General features: G+C 36.2%; 1 protein-coding gene across 2 annotated transcripts in view; it reads right to left on the reverse strand.

The window, feature by feature from the left end:
* Positions 1 to 246: 246 nt before the first annotated feature.
* Positions 247 to 23445, reverse strand: part of BSK2 (BR-signaling kinase 2) — an 81361-nt gene continuing 58162 nt past the window's right edge. For both annotated transcript variants that reach the window (XM_089445942.1, XM_089445941.1), the window contains 6 exons: positions 20630 to 20735; positions 13957 to 14042; positions 12263 to 12451; positions 11987 to 12145; positions 11742 to 11855; positions 247 to 1000 (listed from right to left, as the gene is read on the reverse strand). In XM_089445942.1, the coding sequence (XP_089302068.1) occupies positions 761 to 1000; positions 11742 to 11855; positions 11987 to 12145; positions 12263 to 12451; positions 13957 to 14042; positions 20630 to 20735 (894 nt within the window). In that variant the 3' untranslated portion in view covers positions 247 to 760. The remainder of the gene's footprint in view (positions 1001 to 11741; positions 11856 to 11986; positions 12146 to 12262; positions 12452 to 13956; positions 14043 to 20629; positions 20736 to 23445) is intronic.

Raw genomic sequence — 23445 nt, forward strand, 5'->3', positions numbered from 1 at the left:
TGGAACTCAAAAGTAGCACCAGTCAATAGAACCTAAAATAGCACCAGTAACAACATCATGTAAGAGTGCAAGAACTGCTCCTGCAAACTGGAAGAAAAAGATAACAACGAAAATGAAAGTACAAGTAAATAGCAAAAAGAGAACACAAAGTACTCATCACTAGGTCCATGCCATTAGAACTGAATAGCTGGGATATGTAGTCCAGTCTTTTCTTTGGAATAGTAGCACCAAGAGGAGCAGCATCAGTGAAAATGAGATGAGCAATTGTCATATTAATGAGGGATCCATAGCATAAAAATAAAAATCAATCTGCAAATTTGTTGGTCAGCAGAATCCATCCATCTCCAACTCAACAATTTTTACAGGCCGATATACGGCAGGTGCTATGAAACATAAAAATAGTTTACTAGAATATGTATATTATTGGTAACATGGCTGTGGTTTTATCACTACACCAATTTTTACCCACCATTAAAATCTTCTCCAGATCCATCTTTACTCCTCTTGTTAAAGCCGACACAACAATGCAGCTGCAAATGCATATTTGCATATTTGTCCTTCATCTCTTGTTTCTCGGTATGCTAAGCATTAAATTTGTACAAACAGTGATAAGACGATTCAAGATATACAAAGGTAATAAATTATCTGTGATGAAAAGACCAAATGGTCAACACCATTGACAATGAATCCCGATTCATTGATAATCATCTAGGCAATATCTGTCATGATACACCTTCATGGAGAAAACTAACTAGCTATGCTACATGTTCTTCTTTGCTTCTAATGTAGCTCCTTCTCTTAGCATATCCTGTGAATCTCTTTCCATACCAAGCTTTGCAAGGGATATTGCTTGCATGTAAAAGGCTGTTGGCCACTCTGGTTGGCATACCTGTGCCTGCATTGCATCCCGGAGAGCAAGTTGAGGCTGATCACTCATCAAGTATGCCAAACTACGCCTTGCAAAGACAGTTGGAGACGGGATAGTCATAACACTAACCAACTGTAAACAAAACCACGACTAAATTAGCGGTCAGGATTTTCCAGCAGAAAGCCATCAATAATAAGTGATATTTAAATGTCTACAGCTATAAAATGCATATGACTTGGGCTTAAGGCAAAAAACATTAAATCATGACAAAGAACCTTCAATATATTTCAAAGTCTACATGACAATAGTTGTTATAAAAGAGGAAAATTTTATATCCATCTCGGTTCTGGAGGATGGCTAAAATTGCAGGCATTGAAGGTTATTAGTTATATGATCCTCTCATATCCCGTTAATGCGCAGACGACCTTAGGCTTGCAAGACAAAATCCACGAGCTGTGGACTCCACCTTCCATAGGATGTACAAGATATAATTTGAATGGACCTTCTTATAAGATATAAAACATGGGCAGACAAATACACGATAGAAAAGTGTTGATTGATGCAAGGTCTCAAAGCATAGTAGGATAGGAAGAACATTACGTAACTCCCGGATACCTAATCATCTAATAACCCAATATTTATCAAGTCACAAATTAACCTTAGGTCCATTGGGCTATGGTCTAGCCGCAAGGGTCATTGTCCCCACAATGACCTACATTCAAATCTCGGTGGGCACGATCACATCCAAGGTTGCGGGGGGGTGGCTCCCCCCTGCAAATCGCTCTTGGTAAAAAAAAATTGCTCCCTGTTTTTTTCACAAATTTTTTTATCACAAAGATGTTCCTAATATTCAAGCTTATGTCCCTAATATTGATATGCAATTCATGGTAATGTTTAAGAATCATTATCTTTCATTTTCATCCTTTTACTTAAATTTTTAACATTGCCATGAAATGAGTCAGGATGTTTGAGAGTGGTTCCGACCTCATTGGATTTCATATGGAGAAAGTAGAATTTTACATCTCACTCAAAATCCAGCAGACTTATCAGTTTTTCAAGATTTCAGGATTGGGGGTATTGCAATGTTTGCATTGGATTTTGTCATGTACTAGGGTATGGGACTCATATTTAATCAAGAGCACCAAGCCCTCTATGTACCTTGATGTTAGTGACATTGGTTGTCGAACTCCTCTATCATGACCCTACTAAAAATGTACTCATCACTCGAACAAAATCTTGACATTGACATACTACATTTTTTCTATCTTATGTTAATTGCTTAGACTCTGATATTAATGACAAAGATACCAAGATAAGCAATGATTTTGATGATATATAGCTATTTGTTGTAGCATGATTTTTTTAGATGCTAGAGGCCATCTAGAGCCTATTTGTCGATGTATTTTGGGTTCAAAGAAGGATTGCATTCGATGCTATTTTGGTTATGTGCACCCTTACATGCTATATAAATGAGAACTTGTAACTTGTGGACATGGTTGATGAAGATTATAACTTCTAGATGATTGATGTTATATGGTTTAATCCATGTTTTTATGCTTTTTATATCTAATTCATCATTCTACATGTTTTTGTTGACATATATCATATATGTATCAAAATATATAAAAATTCGCTCCTGACCCTGGAGCTTTTGAAATTGTTGCTCCCCGCTCCCAAGTAACCTTGGTCACACCTTTCATGGTCAACCGTCATTTGTGGCATGGCATATTAATGGTGTTATCGCTATTAATGTAATGAGTCCACAAGACACTGGCATGGCATTTTAATGATGTTATTGCTATTCAGTTGTCAGAGAAAGAGAATGGTTTATTTCCAGGTTTTTTCGGTGCTTTGGGCTGTTTCGCCTTTTAAAAAGGGTAAAAATAAAAATAAAACAAGAAATTAAAGAAATTAAAAAACACTTTATTAAAGACTGTCTAAATCATTACTATGACTTTATTACATCACAAAATAGGCATTTAATGTATGCCTAAATCTAATTATGACCATTATGTAATCTAACAACCTCCCATAATGGTCATATTACGTAGATTTGCCCATTCTGAAACAAAAACAGAATATCTCGAAGAAGCAAGACATCTCCATCCCACTTCTGAGAAATGTCTTCGATCAGCTACTGTAAATGAATGCATCCAGAACAGTTGATTAAAACAGTTCATGTCTCCAACTCTTTATTTGACCATTGACTCACCACCCAGACGAGAGCTGATGTTAACTGAATGATCAGCATTTCCACCATGAATGTTGAACTTGGCTTGTTTTTTTAACTCACCTCATCAACACCACAGTAGTTCAACATATCAAAGCTTTGATTTTGTTTCACTGAGAAATACCATCCTGCTTCACTGAGAAAAATGCCATGCTTCGTCTTCACTCTTCTTTTCTTCACCTTTGTCCTCAACAGAGAGGATGATGAATATGTTGCTAACCTTCTCGTCTTTTCTGACCATTCGGTCATTCATCTTTGGGTTGGGACAGCCAGCACCTCAAATCTGTGTTTACTTTTTTTTTCTTTTTTTGTCAACAATAAAACATCTAATCTTGTTGAAGACAACATCTAAGTGCGGGCCATGCTCCATAATACAACAAATTAAAAGTAGTTTTTTTTCTCCAAACCAAGTTCATAGTACACATCCTTAAACAAAAACTTCTTACCTTTTTCTGAACTTGTACACTTCTCTTTCTTCAATTATGTATTCCTCTCTACCGTTCAAAAAAACAAAATCAAAGTTTGATCTGTTCTCAACAAAATCAACATACCATTTTTCTGATTATTAAAATGTTGTGGTTCCACCTGAATCAATATATCAATTTGTTTTGCCACTAGCCATTAAAACATAAAGTACTTCTTCCTCCTTATGTTTAGCCCCGTTAGCTTTATCTCTGCCAGGATTGATCTTTGGAAGAAATGCCTTGGTTTTGTTTCTTGTCCCTCAATTATTTCCTACAAACTTGACCTTGTACCCTATATTACCAAAATAAAAACATTTGATAACTTTTCCAAGTTTTTGAGTATATATATCATTGAAATACCTGCCATATTCATGCCCATCTTTATGCTTGCAAGGCTTGTCTTTACCCTTGAATTTTGTAGGGCTACCTCCAATTCTCCATCTACATTATTGCTACCAAACTATGTTTTCCACCTAATCTTCAAAGAGATTATCACCATATCCTCTTCTTTCATCTTTCTATCTATTGATTTTAATGGATCCCTTTCATCTTTGATTTTTAACAAATGGTCTTGAAGAGAATTGTATTCCTCCATTGTTATCAAAAATAACACATTCTTCAAGAAGAATTCACTACATTTTTCTGGTGTTTCATGCATATTCTCTAGGTGCCTCCAAATGCTGAAAACATCATTGTCATCATGAACTTCATGTAGCAGCTCATCAGTCACTAAAAGCTTAGCATCACAACCCACCAATTCTTCCCATTGTATTTGGTTTGAGCCCCTTCATTTGATTCAGATCACAACTTCTTTCACACCATTATTTTTCCCATGCATATGTACTCAAAAATTGCCACCATTCTTTCTTTCCAAGTATTTAAAAAAATTCCATTAAATGTTTTTATGTCCTTCCAGCATTATAATGAATAGACTTGCCAATTTTCAACATTTAAATACACCACACAAATCTGAATAGAGATTACCACTCTTAATGTTTGATAACATTACTGATGTACATCACACCAATGAGGTAGACTAAACCCCACTACTATAGTCATGTCAACAAAGTTCTCAATTTCAAGAATGGTATTGCCTTGAGTGCTCTCCTTCTTGAGCCTGCATTTGTAGCCAATTGCACATTCATCATCATTTCATGCATCACATTTTGATGAAGTTGTCCTCCTTGATGAGTTGGTTGGTCTCTTGATTGCTTCACGCATGGTTCATGGCATATTTGACTTACACTTCTACCTCTTTACATCCATTCATGATTTATTGGTCCATGCATGCCATCTTGGAGATTATTTTGCGTACTTGTTGATTCATATTATTGGATTAAACGGGGGTCATCCCTTCTTTTTATGGAGATTAGATTGTTTTGCATACTTGTTGATGCATATTATTGGATTAAAGGGGGGTCATCCATTCTTTTTAATATTTATGGACATGACCTAGTATTATTAACATTCCACATGTTGAGGCCTTGTACCATGGCTCCATTTGTCGAAGGATGACATCCACTTTGGAGGTCACTTTTCACATTTTATCATGCTTGTCGCTGGAAGTTCTCACTTTGGGAAATGCCACATATCACTTAACGAGTTTCTTCTTGGTTTCATGCCATATTTTGAGGAGACATCCATCCTGAAGAATATTGCTTGCACTCAATAGTTGAGGACATCCCAAATTTGAGATCTATCCAGTTTCAAAACGTACATCTAGGGTTTATTACACATTTTGAGAGTGGCCTAGCTTCAAGAGCGGTTATCTTTTGATAATAAAGAAAGCAAAAATTTCCACCAGATCGACACCATTAGATGCAGAATGACTACAGTATTTCCAAAATGTAGTCATAATAGAAATTCTAGGAAAAGATGGCACCACTTATGGTGCTCTTAAAATCTGCCACAACAAAAATTTCGCTGAATTTTTTACCACTCATTTAAGGAACGCCCCATATCTGTCTGCTTGGGTGTTTTGGTTATTTAGGGAGATTATTGTTGACATATGCCCACAATGAAGAGAGTTCTAGCTCTTGAGGCCACATGAACCATATTTTTATGCATCTATTGGAGGTAATCCACTCTTGGGAGCACTTCAATTCATTGCTTACTCGGACATTTCAACTTGGAGAGCTACACATCCACCTTGGAGGAGATCTAAGTGGCTTTATTGCCTACTTTAAGGAGTTGATTGTGGATCTATCTACTTGGAGGCCTTTGGAGGCTATGCATTGCACCTTTTACTCATTCATTCCCTTTTGGATGGAGATATTCCACTCTTTTAGAACCCTTTCTCTGGAGACTTGTACATGTGGCCTTCTTCACTTCATTATTTTATGTATTGTTGAATAATTAGTTGGAGGAAATAATTCTTTACTCATCCCTCAACTAGATCTAGGGTTTTTGCATGAGATTTATTATTTTATTATAAAGGAGGTTGTGCCAGACTTCACATAAATAATGACCCTTCCACATTTGTGCTCATGGTTAGACTTTTGAGGTTCTCTTCCTTGAAGCTTAACTAACACATTCTTCTTGGAGCTATGATGTACAAGGGCTATTTCTTAGTTGAGTGCATAAATATTTTAGTTCTTAAAAGCTTGGATTTGATGTTGCTTCTTCTACATAAGGCTAGCAAATCAATCCATTTTAAGGGTAAATTCTACCACTTGGAAGGAAATTGCTTTGAATTAATTCCTCTCCTATCTTCCTTTGTTAGTTTAGTAGTTTCTTATCAATTCCTTGCTTTGTTTATCCTCTAGGAACCCTGGGAAGGTTATTAATTTAAATTGCTAGGCCATAGTTGATGTTACTAGTTGAAGGTTGATCCTTTTGGGCCCCTTCCATGTATAATTTCTACATTAAACTCCATCAAAACTTGAAGATGAGTTACATGAGAATGACCATCCCTCTTCTTCTTCCCATGAGCCATTTCTACATATCATTTCATATTTAGAAGAAGACAAAGATGATGAGGCCATTGAAGATCTTGATACACCTTCACTTGAAGAACACATTGACAAAAAATGCCCCTCATGATACAATTGAAGATCAATCACAAGAGGAAAATCATCAAGCACTTGAAAAACACAATGATGAAGACTCTTCTCATATCTTCGTTGAAGACCAAGCACAAAAGAAAACCCCCAAGTATGTGAAGAATCACCTTTTCCTACCAAGGAAGACCTTGATGATGAGAGTACCCATGCATCTATTTCTCCTCTTCATGAAGTTGAGTGATTGGTAACAATTGGGCCTTTTCAAATTTCTAAATTTGAATATTTTTCTTGTTATAAACATGAAAAGAATAATCATGAAAGCAAACCCTTAAATGATGATGAAGATAATGTCACCCTAAGACATGATGTTATAGATATCACTTTTAAGGCTTTTTATTAAATTAAGAGTGGGGATTATTGGGAGTATTATGGAGATCCTATTTATGATGCATATATTGAAGTATCTACGAAAGATTTTGACAGTCTTGCGAAGATATTGGTGCAGATTTCTTTGGGCCATGTACTCTCACTCTATGCCAAATGGTTTGGGTTAGAATTTGGGTTTGACAATGATAAAATTCAATTTGAATTTGAATTCAAACAAGGTTCATCATTTTTGGTGGAGATGCACCAGAAACAGGGAGTTGTGGCATCCTACAATCATGTGTTTTTTCCACCAACTTTTACTCTTCATTCTTTGCTTCAATGTTAGATTGAGTTGAAGCAAATGTTTCTTTGTGATGAGTGGTGTGATTGTACATATAGTAAGAGAGAGGATGGGAGATCCATAGCTAGATTGGTGTATACCCACTCCTTCTAGGAAGGAGTGGAAGAAGTGTGCTTAGTTAGGAAACATCTTTGGTAAAGGTTCTAAGATTAGTTGATAGTGATAAGCCCACAATGGCCTATTCGTATGAGAACATGGAGAGGTCAAAAGAAACTATATGAACTTATTACGCGAGCAAAGGTACCCCTACGTTTAGTAGACATGATGTTATGGGATTTGATTGATAATCAATGGATCAATATGTTCCATCAACTGATTCATGCAATAACACTTTTTCTCAACCCCGCATTTTCCTACAACTACAACATTGACTTTGATGGCAAGGTGATGGAAGGGCTCCATAGTTTGTCATCATAGAATGGTACCTAATGTCGATATTCACAGCACAATTAATCGACATGGAGTATTTGGCTTTGATGACGTTGTTCGTGAAAGGACCACTTTGATGCTACATAAGTTATTAGAATTTAAAATTTTAGATTTTTAAAATTCAATTATGTGTTTTATTTGAAATTTTAATTATGTTTTCTTTATTTTCTATTTTCCATTGTAATGAAATGTGATTTAGTTATTTCTTTCTTATTTGTTGTAGATGTTTTGTTAGCAAAACTATGGTGCAAGGGCAACAAATTTATAGAAATTTGCCATTAGAATCCTCAGCCAAACCTGCAGCACTTCAAGACGTGAGCGCAATTGGTGTGTATTTGAAAAAACACACTCAAAGAAACATGACATGTTAGAACTTAGAACTTCAATAGACCAATTACATTTATTGTAATTTATGACCCTCAAGACTCGTTAATTTTTTTATGACCCTCTTAAACGTTGGAGTTCTCATGTATCAATGGCTTCGTATATGTCCATTACAATCTTCCACTATGGATGAGGCAAATGAAGAGAACATCAAATGTGGATGCCATTTCCTTATACAATATTGACGTATTGTCTAAAGTTGAGGGTGGACTATGAGGTGCCTATCATGGAGAAGGCATTTGCATAGTTAGAGAAGGAACAACAGTAGGAGGAGAAAAAGGAGGAGGAGGAGGAGGAGAAGCAGAAGCTTGAAGACATCATGGAGAGTGATATGCTAGTATCAACATCACCTTCTATGCAAATTGATGAACATAGTTCCACACCCATCGGTCACCATCAAACATTTGGAGCAAGGCCAAGGCCTTCCACTATTTGGGGCAAACCTAGCAAACAGCTCATGACCTTTTCCCGTAAAAGGGGGAGAGGTCGTTGATATCAAATAGTTAGCTACTAGTTTTATTTATTTTTGTCACTGTACATCTACCTCGTGATGAAGAGATACATTTATATATGTGATGTGATTTTCTATTGGTTCTCCACTTTTGGGCCTTGGATTGGACAGCTATCAAGGTTAAGGATTCAGTATTGACTTTTATGTATCTTTTCTTGCCATCAACTACATCATATATATCAGCCTTCTCCATATTGATATGCTAGTGTGTTCATCGAATGTTGTTGTTGCTTTATATGTTTAAAATTTTGAAAAACAAAAAAGAATATTCATTGTATTTTTTAATGTTTGTCATGGTTTGTCGATTTTTTCGTTTTCTGGACCCTTGCAAATTTTTCATCAATGTAGATGTTATCAACACTGATATTTTCCCATATAAAGAACAGATCTAATCCAAGTCTCAGTAACCATTTCATTTATAACCTTTTGCTTAGAGATTCCAACCTAAAAAGTGGGAGAGGGTTGTCGAGATGACATTGGATAACCCAAGGTTGCAGCAGGAGCATTTGCGAGAGAGAGAGCGTCACGAGCATTATTTTACAAAAATCCTTAGGAGCGGAGCATCCCAAGAGTTCCTCTCTCTCTCTCTCTCTCTCTCTCTCTCTCTCTCTATATATATATATATATATATAGCATTTACATTAAAAAAACATGCAAACTGCCAAATTAGTTGCAGAATATATGAAAACATGCATATACATCAATAAAGGCAGGCATGGCATCCATAGTACATTAATGATTAATTATTCAAGCATCAACCATCTCGACTCTCGCAATTACAAACTAGTATACAAACTTCTAAGCCACATAAAAAAGTAGACCATTAACTATAGAATTAAATAGGTTATCTAGCAACTATCGATAATAACCTGATCAAATTGTTATGTTTACACACACACATATATATTGCATTTACATTCAAAAAAACCATGTAAAATGCCAAATTAGTTTCAGAATATATGAAAACATGCCTATACATCAATAAAGATAGACATGGCATCCATAGTACATTAATGATTAATTATTCGAGCATCAGTCGTCAAGATTCTCGCAAATACAAACCAGCATACAAACTTTTAAGCCCCAGAGAAAAAAAAATAGACCTTTAACTTATGGAATGAAATAGGTTATCTACCAACTATCAATAATATCATGATCAATGGTTTTGTTCACAAAATAGGCCATCTACACACCAAAGTACGACTACTCAAAGGTCCAATCACTCCAAGGAAAAAACTAAGCTAGTTGCTAAAGACATCTCTATAAAAGAAGTATTCATTAATTATGAAAGCACCCATGTTGCCAAATGTTGTAGCTATGGGGTAGCACCACCATGCATGTCCCACCACTACTTGACAAGCAATGTTTCACCATCACTTATATCCAGATCCTCATCGGTAGTATCAGCCTTCATCTTTACTTCTTGTCTAGCCTTTGCCTTTACCTTTTTCATCTAGGGATATCAATAGAAACCACCCAATTTTGATGAAACTACCTAATCCAAACGTTAAAATATGGTAGAAAAAGCTTAACATGACTGATCAATGATTTTGGTTTGAGTGAAGGGTATATTCTGCTAAGGCATGACAAAGGAGTTCAACAATCAATACCACCAACATTGGGTTGTTACATATAGGTCTCAGTGCTCTTGATTAAATGCCAACCACATACTCTCATACATGATAGAGCCCAATGAGAATGGTTAATTTTATAAATCCTAAAATCCTAGAAACTGTTAAGTCTACTGAATTTTGAATAGGATATGGAATTCTATTTTCTCCATATGAAGTCCAATGAGGTTGGAACCACTCTCAAACATCCTAAAACAATTAATGGTAGTATCAGCCTTCATCTTTACTTCTTGTCTAGCCTTTGCCTTTACCTCTTTCATCTAGGGATATCGATAGAAACCACCCAATTTTGATGAAACTACCTAATCCAAACCTTAAAATATGGTAGAAAAAGCTTAACATGACTGATCAATGATTTTGGTTTGAGTGAAGGGTATATTCTGCTAAGGCATGACAAAGGAGTTCAACAATCAATACCACCAACATTGGGTTGTTACATATAGGTCTCAGTGCTCTTGATTAAATGCAAACCACATACTCTCATACATGATAGAGCCCAATGAGAATGGTTAATTTTATAAATCCTAAAATCCTAAAAACTGTTAAGTCTACTGAATTTTGAATAGGATATGGAATTCTATTTTCTCCATATGAAATCCAATGAGGTTGGAACCACTCTCAAACATCCTCAAACAATTAATGGTAATGTTAAAAATTTAAGTAACAATTTAACATTACCATTAAGGAGTGTTCAAGGAGTGCCCAAGGAACCCCTAGGGAGTGTTCAGGGAGCGCCTTGGGAATGTGTATCCTTGGCTTCAGGAGTATCCTTAGGACTCGGGAGTGTCATGCTCCTGAATTGTACGGAGCATGCCCAAAAGGTTAGAGTTCTCCTGGTTTTTGGGAGCATCCTCCCAAGATCACTCCCGCTCAGAGCATGGTTCCAGGGCCAGAGTGAGGGGGACGGGACGCTTCCAGCATCTTTGGAATAACCCCTCCAAATTGCCCTTAGGTCTTCACCTTGTGAATTAAGACTTTGACACTTTGGGTCAGGATTTGAATGGTAACAGATATTAGGACAGTTTCTGTTCTATTCAAATAAGGAAAACAGCAGAACCATCATAGCAAGGAAGATGTGGCTCACCCAGAAAAATAGTTCCAACTCAAGTAGAAGCTGGGCTGTTGGACTCGAGGAGGTGACAGAATCATGCTGCCAACCTCTTCGACAAAAGTGAATGGTTGAAACATTTCCCGGAGGCAGGACTGACAGAACAGAATCCTGCTGGCAGAGAGACCAGGTGCCAAGTCTTGAAAGCTGTCTTTAAAGCCTGAGAAACTGACTGACTAACTGTTTTTAAGGAAATACAACTCCACTATTAACAGGGAGCAAAATCAAAAATAAACTTTAAACAATAACGAGGTTATCGTTCAAAGATCAACGTTAAATAAATGTTATTGAACAACAACAGACAAAGCTAGTGAAATTGCACAAACAAATGGTTCTTTTATTACGATTTGCATATTAGAAGGTGCACTGCATGAGATAGTAACATACTTTAGAGTAGTACTCAATAGCAGTCTTGAAGTCCTTGTCTCTGAAAGCAATGTCTCCACATTTCTTCATGTTCAGCATCTCTTGGACTTGTTGAGTCCATTCTTGAAATGATAGCTTTGATATTCCACAACACACAAGCACAACCCCTCAGATTTCCATAGTAGAAATATCCAAAGGATGGGAAGTTCTGCTTTGGTCAATCAGAAACCCTCAACTTAAAGAAAAAGGAAGAATGTAACAAGTACCTCATTTTCTGCACCCTCATCATCCTTATATCCAGTTTTGACCAGCACATCATGCACAGCAGTGAGATCCATCCTAGCACAAGCCTTTCCAAGTGGAGAAAGCATAACTGGTAGAGATGCTGTAACTTTCGTTATGCCCATCAAAACATTGGATGGAACCTGTATTGCAAAAGAATTGCACAAATAGACAACCAATCATTATTATCTGCACAAATAAACAAAATCTATAGAAGAAAGCCATTCAATTTTTTATTTATTTTTAACATATTACTTTACCTCTATCTGTATTTGAAGTGGGGCTAATGCTGTTACAAGAAACTTGGCATTAGGCCTGTCCCGAGGTTCAGACTGCAAGCACCTTGAAGCCAGTCCAACTAGTTCAGTTGCATCTTCATTTGCATACTGTCCATCTAAGGACGAGTCCATCAGCACCAGCACATTCTTCCCTCGTATCAAATCTAAGGCCTGCAACAACAGTTCCCACATCATAATTTCTGACAGAATTTCAAATAACCATGGAGATTGGCATCTATAAGTATCACCAGAGAAACTTCAACCTATACTAGACATATATGAAAATGAGGGTAAAAGATACCTGCTTTTCTATCTGTCCCCAAGTATTGGAGATGGAAACCAACAAAGGGAAGGAAATGAGTTTCCGTAAACAAGAACACTCAGGATAGATTTTTTAGGAAACTGCAGGAAACAAAGGTAATGCCAGGAAACAATTTTGAAAAAGGTGAAGAGAAGATCTTTTCATTGAAGTTATTTCCCTTCACCTCCCATAAAATATCTTATTTGTTTTACTTGAGCTTTCATGTTTTAGAGATATTGCTTTTGATTTAGTGAGCTAGGGAAGGATTAGAAAACCCTTTATTTCCTTCTTTCTAATTTTTCAACTACAACTTCTAAAAAAATTAATGCAAAAACATCGGAAGCTGCCAAGAAATTGCCAGAAACCATTGAGGCATTTCCAGCCTTTTGGAAACGATTTCTCACATCTGGATGTATTTCAGAAACCAAAATACTTTCAGTACTGGCCAGAAACAGTTCCCAGAATGCACTGCCGCTTTTAAATCCAGTAAAAAAAAGATATTAAGATCAAATAGATGTTGAAGAACTCCTGAACAACGAAACATAATAAAGCAAAGCAATCACAGATTGCAAGCTGAAATGCTATAGGAATTATAGTCTATAGAAAATGTTTCATATCCATTATGATTATAAATGACTATGCTACCAGACTAGTAGCAGTAAGGAGAGTTTAGAAAATTATCAGAGAAATGATTTATAATTGTAATCTCTGATTCTCTTGTAATGGTGATGACAGGAACAATAAATGTATAACATATGCTGGAAAGTACTGGTTGATTGGGAACAGTAGGGTTGCAAGATGGCAACTACAGCTAAATAAAAAGAACACAAATTTATGGATTCAAATTTCATATACAATTCTAGCTGCTATATTAACTTTAAAAGTTAATGACATTATAAAATCTTACATATTTATTTGCCCTAATTTCCGTTTTTCCTCTTAGCTTCATAGAAGGACAGAGATGAGTGGTCGAAGTAGGATGAAATCCAAATTCATTGAATATTTGCAAACCTACAGTATCCTATATGATGAGAATACAGCACACATAAAACAACAATTGATCAAGTTAAACAAGTAACAAGGAAAAATGATCAAATTTAAAAGAGCAATGACTCAAGGCTTCTGTTGTTTAATGAAGCTGGTACCTTTTCCTTCAATGGAAATGTGAAAAAGAGAGCCAGACCTGTTTATGCTACTTGATTGTATCTTCTACTTTACTTTTGCCTACAGGAAAGGATATGTTGAGACTCGAGAGGATGTTTGTGTGAAAGAGATTTGAAAAATTGTAGCATTGACCCACAATAAAACATGAAAGTAGATAAATAACAAGTGTGTTTGTGGCTGTCACAGAGATAGAGAGAGAGAGAGCATATACATGACTAGGCGGGATGTGTTTCCCACTAAGAAGGTCCAATAGAACTGTCCCATAGCTATATATTACACTTTCAGGAGTTACTCTGCCTGCATCAATGAGAAGGAATATCCATTAAATACATTTAATGCTTGCATGTCACAAAATAATTTCCTAGAAAAACTGCCAGTGTTATGCACAAGAAAGAGATAAACTTAAATGATAAGGAAGATCCATTAAATACATTTAATGCTTGCATGTCACAAAATAATTTGCTAGCAAATCTGCCAATGTTATGCACAAGAAAGAGATCAACTGAATGCTAGATGCTGAACTAATAGCTATTCTAAAGAGAAAAAAATGAAAACAATCTATCAACAAAGTCAACAGTTCTTGTATAATGAGCATTCAACATAGAAAAAACACAAAGATGAGAGGGATGGACAAAGCTTGAAGACTAAGCAAGATCAATTACACATATATTGCTCGTTTTATAAACAAAAACAACAAGACAACTGACATTAAATAATATATAATGAACGAACTTTATACTAATATTGAATTAATAAGATTCATTAATCTCGAAATCTATGATGCTGAGAACTATAAGTAGGAATTTTAAATTCCACAAATTTATCTTTCGAATTATCGAAATGTGAAATTATTTTTAACTAACACGATATGTGGTGGATGAAGGCAAAGAGAAACGGTAATAATGAAAGAATATAAATCCAGCAATGAAGAGTCGCAAATATAAGAGATGCCATCTAAAACCCAAAATATGGTTGGAGTGACAAAGTTTTCATGTTAGCTCTCCAGCATGCATTATTGAAAATATCATGTATTATTTTAAAAGCAGTGTGGAAAAAGTCTGCAAAAAATCCCGATTTAATCCTAAAAACGCGATTTTTTGAACTAAACGATTTAATCCCCCGACTTTTTGGCGACTTTTTCACAAAGGAAAAAATCGCGATTTTTTCCTTATACTCCCGATTTAATCGGGAGTCGACCCAAAAAGTCTTCCTCCCTTCCCAGGCCGCAGATAAAGAGGCCGCAAAGGTGAAAAAACTGTAAATTGAAGCTTCCATCCATGCATTTTCAAGTTATTGCATTGTATTGTTTGTCATACTTCTTGCGAGCATAGCAGTCTCATTTGTAATCTGTTAGTTTTGAGGTTAAGATATGTTTTTGTTTTCCAAGGAAAAACAAATCTTTATACTTCATATTTCTAGTTAGAAAGCAAAGTATACATTGGCTAAGCCTCTAGGCTTTCAGTGATCCAGACTCTAACAACCATTGCCCCTTCAAAAGATTACAAAAGTACCAAAAGGTTAGGCATACAACAGTCTTCCATAGAAAGAACCCCACACCATCAAAAACATTGTTATAGTTGTTGAATGCTTCCAGGAGAAACAACAAAGAGGAGGCCATGAAGATCAAATAGCAACAAACTGTCCAGAAAAAACAAAACTAGTGCCTCAAAAAAGAACCCATTTTTCAGACAGGAACAAAGTACCTATGAAATCTTGTGATAGCAAAGATCCTTCCTGCACTGAGAGCACGTTTTGAAAGGGAATCTTCTTTAGTGGTGAATTCCCTGTAAATGTGGGGAAAGGTTATGTATCAGAAGTGGATTTTACCTCCAAGAGTTTTTGAATAATAGATGCCAAGGCTAGGTTAATAATCTGACATCTACTGTTTTCTCAGAAAATAAGCAGCTTGGATTCACCAAGCGTTAATTTTCACATCTACTGTGATCCTCACTGTTAATTTTCATTGGACCTACCACCTGACACCTTATTACCCAAGCAGATTACAATCTACTGAATAAATGCATGACTTATTTCTTAATACAATTAGCGGAAACAAAAATTAAAAGGGGAAGAGGATCTCAGTGACTGATTACTTGATGACTTTTAGATGACTCATGATATACATTTATTATATTTTTTGTTGATATTTTGACTCTTGAGAGTTGAGACTCGGACAGGACTCAAAATTCAGGAGTTGATTCACTATTTTGATATGTGATGTAGCATTAGACTTCATATACATATTTTATATTAGCTTTCTTTACATGTTTATGTGGAAATGCATTTATTTGATGCTGTGGATACTCTAGATGTTAAAAAAATGAATAATTTTGTGTCTTTTTTATTTTGCCGACTTTTTCAAAAAACTCCAGACTTTGACAAGTTTTTCAACTTTTGGACCCTTGCCGAATTAATCCTGACTTCGACTTTTTCCACATTGATTAAAATCCCCTCTACAAAAAAGCATATAAACTATACTAGTGAAATTCCTTTCACTTATTTTTGAAGTAGAAAATTTTATTCTAATCAGATATTGCCACCTGCACAAATGAAAGGCCCCTCTTCCACACTATGGGGACACATCTTTATGATTGAGGTGTGGAGCCCGTGTGTGGCAAACAAATTTAAGCAATACTTTCTTATCAAAGCATATTCTCGTAGAGGAAACAGTTCTACACCATCATCTTAGCCAAGTTCAGTTCCCACCTTCTCTTCACATCAATGATTTTCCACAATGACCATACTGCACAGGATACAATGCATCGCCAACTCTTACTTGAATCACAACAAACATCGATACCTAGCACTTCAATCATCAATGCCATTAGCTATGGTCAAGGCACTGGAACTAGTTGGTAGGTCAAGGTTACACTTCTCCTCCAACATCTAAACCTGGACATTGAGAACCCTCTCTCCCCACCTCTTTGGTTCTCTATTAATGCCCCCAGTCTCATTAGGACAAATGCTAATAGAGGTATTCAGGAGAAGATCTACAAAGCTTATTTGAAATTCAAATGAATTGCGCCATAACGGCCCCTATTCCAAAACTTCAGGTTGGCCTTATCCACACCCTAGGGTAGTTCATATACAACTACACTATAGCATAAGAGTCCGGGCATCCTGCACCAGAAAGTGTTTTCCAACCAATATAGGGGCCCTGCCCAGGTTTGAAACTTGGTTTATCTGTCTAGCAAGGCTTGTGGGCAGTTGGCAGTCCCACTGACTTGATCTCAGGTCTTCTCGGTGACAGGCAGCAGGTCTACCAATTCTCCTGATTAAAAAAAAAACTTCAGGCTTGTTATCACCAATTGTATACTGAGACCGATCATCATCTTCAAAGGGGGCACAATATTTGTGCATATTTTTTATTTGGCAACCTGAATCTCAGGATCATTTTGCTTTTTTATGTGCTATAAATTACAAAAACCATGGTTGATGCCATTGTTTGTTTAGTGATTCACATCATGCATGCCCTCTATGGGACTTCTCTACAGTAAGAAAACCAAAGTTGTCTTGTTCCTTTGCAAGGTGCTACCCCTTAAGCATAATTCTCACAGACAAGACCTCCTATAACATGAATTCGATGTTAATTTCTGAATACCAGATCTGATTTATGTCCCAAGCAATTTTTTATAACCCAGAAATTTAATTTACCTAGTAAATCTTTTCTGAAATTGCTGAATAAAAATACTCTGGTATTTTAACAATAAAATTGACAGCAAAAGCACAAATATCAAATCAATCACATGCCAAAAACTATAAACCCTCCAATTTATCCTTCACTTTTATTTCTCAGAATAAATAAGAAAATGGCACACAGAGAAATACAAAATTTTTACAGCAAATGGAACCTGGAAATTCGGCTCCCTGAAAAAAACAAACTGCACCCACACTGCCTCCCTCCCTCCTAGCCATCATACGTGTGGCCCGTGTGTAGTACTATCCACACATGCAGACTGTGAGCAGTACTATCTACACGTGCCGCCTCCCTGCACAAGTCAGTTCGTGCGACTCTCCTAGAGCTAGATCTCGGCCATCTGTGAATCTGGTGCTCAGCAGCTCATATTGTCTTAGCCTCCACTGAGTTTCCTTCTCTGGAATTTTCCAGCTACAAACTTTTCTTTCTCTTCAGCCTTTGAGTCTCTCACTGCTCACTTGATGAAATGTCTCTCAAATCTAAAAATTACTTGCAATTGTAATGTGTCTTTCCCCTTCCCTTAGGCTGTCTTTATAATTCTCCATTCTGCTAGATCCATAACCCTAATCTCCAAAGTGATAGATAGCTAGGATTACAGAATTTTTACAACAAATGGAACCTGGAAATTCAGCTCCCTGAAAAAACCAAACTACACCCACACAGCCTCCCTCCCTCCTAGCCATCATATGTGCGGCCTGTGTGTAGAACTATCTACACATGCGGACTGTGAGCAGTACTGTCTAGTGCTAGATCTTGGCCATATGTGAATCTAGTGCTCAGCTGCTCATATGGTCTTAGCATCCACTGAGTTTCCTTCTCCGGAATCTTCCAGCTGCAAACTTTTCTTTCTCTTCGGCCTTTGAGTCTCTCACTACTCACTTGATGAAATGTCTCTCAAATCTGCAAATTACTTGCAATTGTAATGTGTCTTTCTCCTTCCCTTAGGCTGTCTTTATAATTCTTCATTCAGCTAGATCCATAACCCTATTCTCCAAAGTGATAGATAGCTAGGATTAAATCCTAACCCACTTGAGATCAACAGTTGAGATAGCACCGAGAGGGATCAAATCTCTTTTCACTCTAAAAGAGGTTTGCACCTCAAGAGATTTGATCCCTCTCAGTGCTTGATAGATCTAAAGTTAAGATGGATCTAGGCTGGTTTAATTATTAATACTTGATAATTATAATTATTTATTTTATTTTAATTTATTTTTATGTTTATATTTTATTTATTTTTTAATTGTATTTTAATTTTATTTTATTGTTATGTAATTTTACCAAGTCAAAATGTTTACATAACATAACCTTACAACATCTCTTCCATACTAGGCTGGACAGCGCCTCTCAGCACAATAATTTACTTTTCCTTAGAAAACCTTAGCCCAATAGCCAACATTAATCAATGTGTTTTTCCTAAGTTAGACTTAGGAAAAAAAAAATTATCATAATAGACACACTCAACATGAGCAAGCTCCTAGGAAGGTCTTGGACTACTCCTGCATGCTTGGCACTTAGCCTATGCAGAAGTACCTCTCCACTGCTAGAATCATCAATATTTGAGGCTCGTGAATTCTAAGTTTCAGTAACTCCATGACCTATGCTGTAAGAAACCTTAAGATTAGGCTTCCACTATGAGATCAGTCAGAAGGCATACACATCAAACACCCTGGCCAGATACCAGCACTAAATTTCATTACCAATTTTTCCCTGCATTGGATATTAGGAGAGTTATTGGGTGACAATGTGCTCAGCTCATTTTCATCCGCTATTGCTTAGCGACTGCATATATTTTAGTGTCCTTCAGATCCTCACCCCATTTTTATTCATTTGGGATTTCTTGTGCTTCACTGTATTTCCTGTAAATCTTTCTTTGTTTCATCTCTTGTTCTCTTTATTGGAGATGCTTTAGGCACTCCCAAGTCCCAATGCAGATTCTGGTCATTGTATTTTTAGCACTCCCGAGTCCCAATGCAGATTCTGGTCATTGTATTTTTAGCACTCCCATTGGCCATATTTGGCCTCTAGTGGACATTGACAGTTTAATTAAAAAAAATAGATTATCCAAGGTCACAATATTTTACTCTCTTTAATTTGGTTGGAGTGACCTAACCATTCACACCAATTCTGCAGCAAGCATCTCAAAAAATCATGGGCTACAGTTTAAAATTGTTCAGAATTAAACGGCAGATAGTGAGATAAACGCAGAATATGTCCAGGATCATCATCAGACATCACACTTGCTGACATCAATGGATTGATCGGATTAGCCAACCAAAGTTAACATCAGTCACTAGGTTTTGAACGAAGGAAAAAACTTCTGTAACAGTAGGATGATGGTAAAAAGTCATGCTACAGTTTAAAATTGTTCAGAATTAAACGGCAGATAGTGAGATAAATGCAGAATATGTCCAGGATCATCATCAGACATCACACTTGCCGACCATCAATGGATTGATCGGATTAGCCAACCAAAGTTAACATCAGTCACTAGGTTTTGAACGAAGGAAAAAACTTCTGTAACAGTAGGATGATGGTAAAAAGTCATAGCAGAACCTGTAGCTAGTTACTAAAAATCAGTCTTGGCCAATTCAACTTTCTCAAATTGTTTCTTGTTAAGGACCAAAATTATCATTTCCAGAATGACAGATGCTTAAGAATAAAAAGACCTTCAACACATAATGGATCTTGAAGTACTAGCTCTGCATCTCCTTGACCAATTCCACCCACATTAGCCAACATTTCTCATTTCCCTCCCGTTTGAAAAACAAAAACAAAAGCAAGAAGTGGCAAAAATATTCTAATCAAATATCATGGCCTCCACCAATAACAAGTGCAGATTAGAGTACCAACAGGATTCTAGTTTTAAAAGAAAACAATTCAACAGGTCTCCTTTCTTCAAGAAAATAGGTGGTTAGATAACATACGCAAGCTCATAGCTCAAAAACATGACTGTTGACATTCAAGTTGAGCTTAGAATACCAATGGGATTCATAGATCCTATTTTTAAATTTTATTTATTTGCAGGTATTAGAAGTGGAAGTAGTTTTCTATTAGACTATGCATCCTCCTGCATAATCTTTATTTATTCCTCGATTGAATCCTTTCAAGGCAGTCAAATTTCATAAGATTCCTCTAGGTGCAAAGTAAACACAGGTTATCATAATCCATTAAAAACTAATAAGAATACCTGTCCTCAGAAACTCTGGTGGTGTGTATGCCAAGTTTGTGCTATAGCTCTTTCCATCTCTGTTGTTTTTCATAAGGCCAAAGCTTGAAAGTCTGGGATCCCCATCCTAAGAAACAAAATAGAAACAACTGATGAATCTCAAATTGAAATACAAAGTTAACAGTCAAGAAGTGCTCAAGCGCTTTAGGCTATTCAATATCATCAACAGCAATGGTTATCTTATGCAGAATTATTGAACAAGCTATAGCACCAAAGTTAAAGAGACCAAACAAAATTAACATTTTTTAAGGAACAGTCCCATCAATAAAGCAACAAATGAAACACTATCTAAAAACAGTCATTTTTAGCTGGAGTTAGATTGCCAACAATAGCCTTTTACGAGTAAATAGAAATTGCAAGCGAGATGTTACTCATTATCTTCAATATGGTACAACTGCAGAGTACATGGAAATGAAATGCCAGATTTCTCCTACTTTTATATGCAATATTATATAAGTGCAGAATATCATGAGCCAGGTAACTTATTTGTGAATATCATTTGGCATTGTCTAAAAATGCTACGTTTTGGAGTTTTTGGCTGGAATTTGGCAAAAACAAAATGGCCAAGTCTTAAATTTTGTTGTTTAAAATGGGTTTTTGACTACATATATGGATTCAGCACCCTGAAAAACCCATGGAGCACTCAGATTGTGGAAAGTTTACAATTCATACTTGGGATTCTAAGAAATCCCCCTGGATTCTGGGCAAATTAGACCAGAAAATATGCCAGAAAACCCTCCTAAACAAAGAACAGACAGACTATGGCATATCATTTCATCCTTTTAACAAATGTGCGCACAGCTTCCACTGAATTCAAACAATTTACAAATAAATGCTCTAAGATATTCAAATGTCAGGACACGAATCTATGAGACATAAAACCCTAAGCAAGTCTTTTACTATAATGGCTGTCACCTGTATGACAGCACTGGCCAACTCCCGTCAAGATTCAATACATAATTCAAGGAGATCAGAACCTAATTTTTTGCAGCCACAACCGCAATCTCCAAAATTGAGAAATTGCAAGAAAATAAGTCTTCGAAGGGATTGGTTTACACCATAGGGAAAAATTAAATTAAATGAATTCTTTGATTTGATTTGCCAGACCATTTTTGGAGGTCAAGCAGTATACGGCTGCAGTTTATTTGTAAGCAGTGTTATCAAACTCATCCGAGTCAACTCTGCTCAGCTGAGTTTGACCAGTTTTCTGGAAAGCCAAGTTAGAAACAATGGTACCCAGATGGCCAAGTCAACCACTAACTCAATCTGACTCATCCGAGTCAAACCAAAAACAACATTAACTTGGCCTAGTGCTATAAGGCTGACTGGGCTTCTTGCAAACGAAGCCTGCAAAAACAACAAATGAAAAAAGGGAGAAAACCACCCAACACAACACCTAACCTCCTTAAAACCCTCACCCTGTGCTTTTAAACACAACCTGGATTCCACTGCCAGAGGTGCCTGACACTGGTGTTTAGACTTCGAGGGCAGCAACTCATGAGGATGGTGCATATACATGAGACCATAAGGATGCTCAGAGGATTCAGTAGATTTTATTGATGGTGATTCTTGATGATATTGTTGAGTAATCAGTCATATTCATGACATTGTATGTTATGTATTCATTAGATTATAGTACGATGATTTCAATGTTTTTGTATTTTGTCTCAGAACATTAACTTTATGTATCTCCGAACTTATAGCTTTTGTATCTTGATTAAGTTTTGCCTTTATGCACCCTTATATGCAATATAAATCAGTCATGTTTGCATATTTGGTATCTAATGCTTTGGATTCACTGATGTACATGAATATATACATTTTTATATTTTTTGTGTCCAAGTCATTTTCTCAGTCAACGATACAGTAGATCTAAGCCATAGCTTTCGGCCAAGCCAAATTCAAATAGAGTCCGTGTTTGATAACTTTGTCTATAAGTTGGGAAGAAAACAAGAATTGCACAAAGCTTGGGTTTTATCTTTGATCATTTGTACATTACCGGTGAAGGCATAATCACTAACATCATATGCCAGAAAAGATGGCTCATGTATTACATATGTTGCCAAACAATGAATAAAAGTTTGAACCTTACAATTACTCTACACAAGCATGATATCTCCATATGAAATAAATAAACAGTGCTTTGGACCATCAACAAAGTTCTTGTGATGAAGACTATTGACCTAAATTAAATTTAGGTTATGTCTACATTTTAAATATCGCACATTTCATACTCCAATACATTCATGGCCAAAGATTTGTGGTGAGTAGTGGTTCTATAGATTATAATGAATGTGTTATTCCCAGTTAATATAAGTGCTTATATCATAAATAAAACAGCCTCTAATGCTACAGAAAGAAACAAAGAATATTTCTACTAGCAAACTTTTAATGGAGATAAGCCCCTCCATATTTTGGAGCTCAGGTGCAAACCAATGTTTGGACCAGACACAGGAATATTTGAAAGGATAAATGTGTCACAGAAATGTCAAAGAACATCATAAATACGTTTGCAATCATTGCGTCACCCTAAGAACCAAGAGAAAGGTACAAGTCCTTAAATACTTTAAATGCAGTCTCTCTTTTCTTTTCCCCCTTTTGTTTCCCTAAATGACTTTTGGGCAACCCTAAGATCTAATGGATCAGATTCATTTAGATCAAGGGATGAGAATAAATGTGCATTTAGTTCTCACTTTCTATTTTTTTAACTCACCCATTAAATAAAGTACCCACATTGTACTTTATGTCTAAAGTCACTTTTCACTTTATAATTTAAC

This window comes from Pinus tabuliformis, chromosome 9 (genome assembly GCF_031772625.1).
Source record: "Pinus tabuliformis cultivar Carrire ecotype Pingquan chromosome 9, CPIR1, whole genome shotgun sequence".
Lineage (NCBI taxonomy): Eukaryota > Viridiplantae > Streptophyta > Pinopsida > Pinales > Pinaceae > Pinus > Pinus tabuliformis.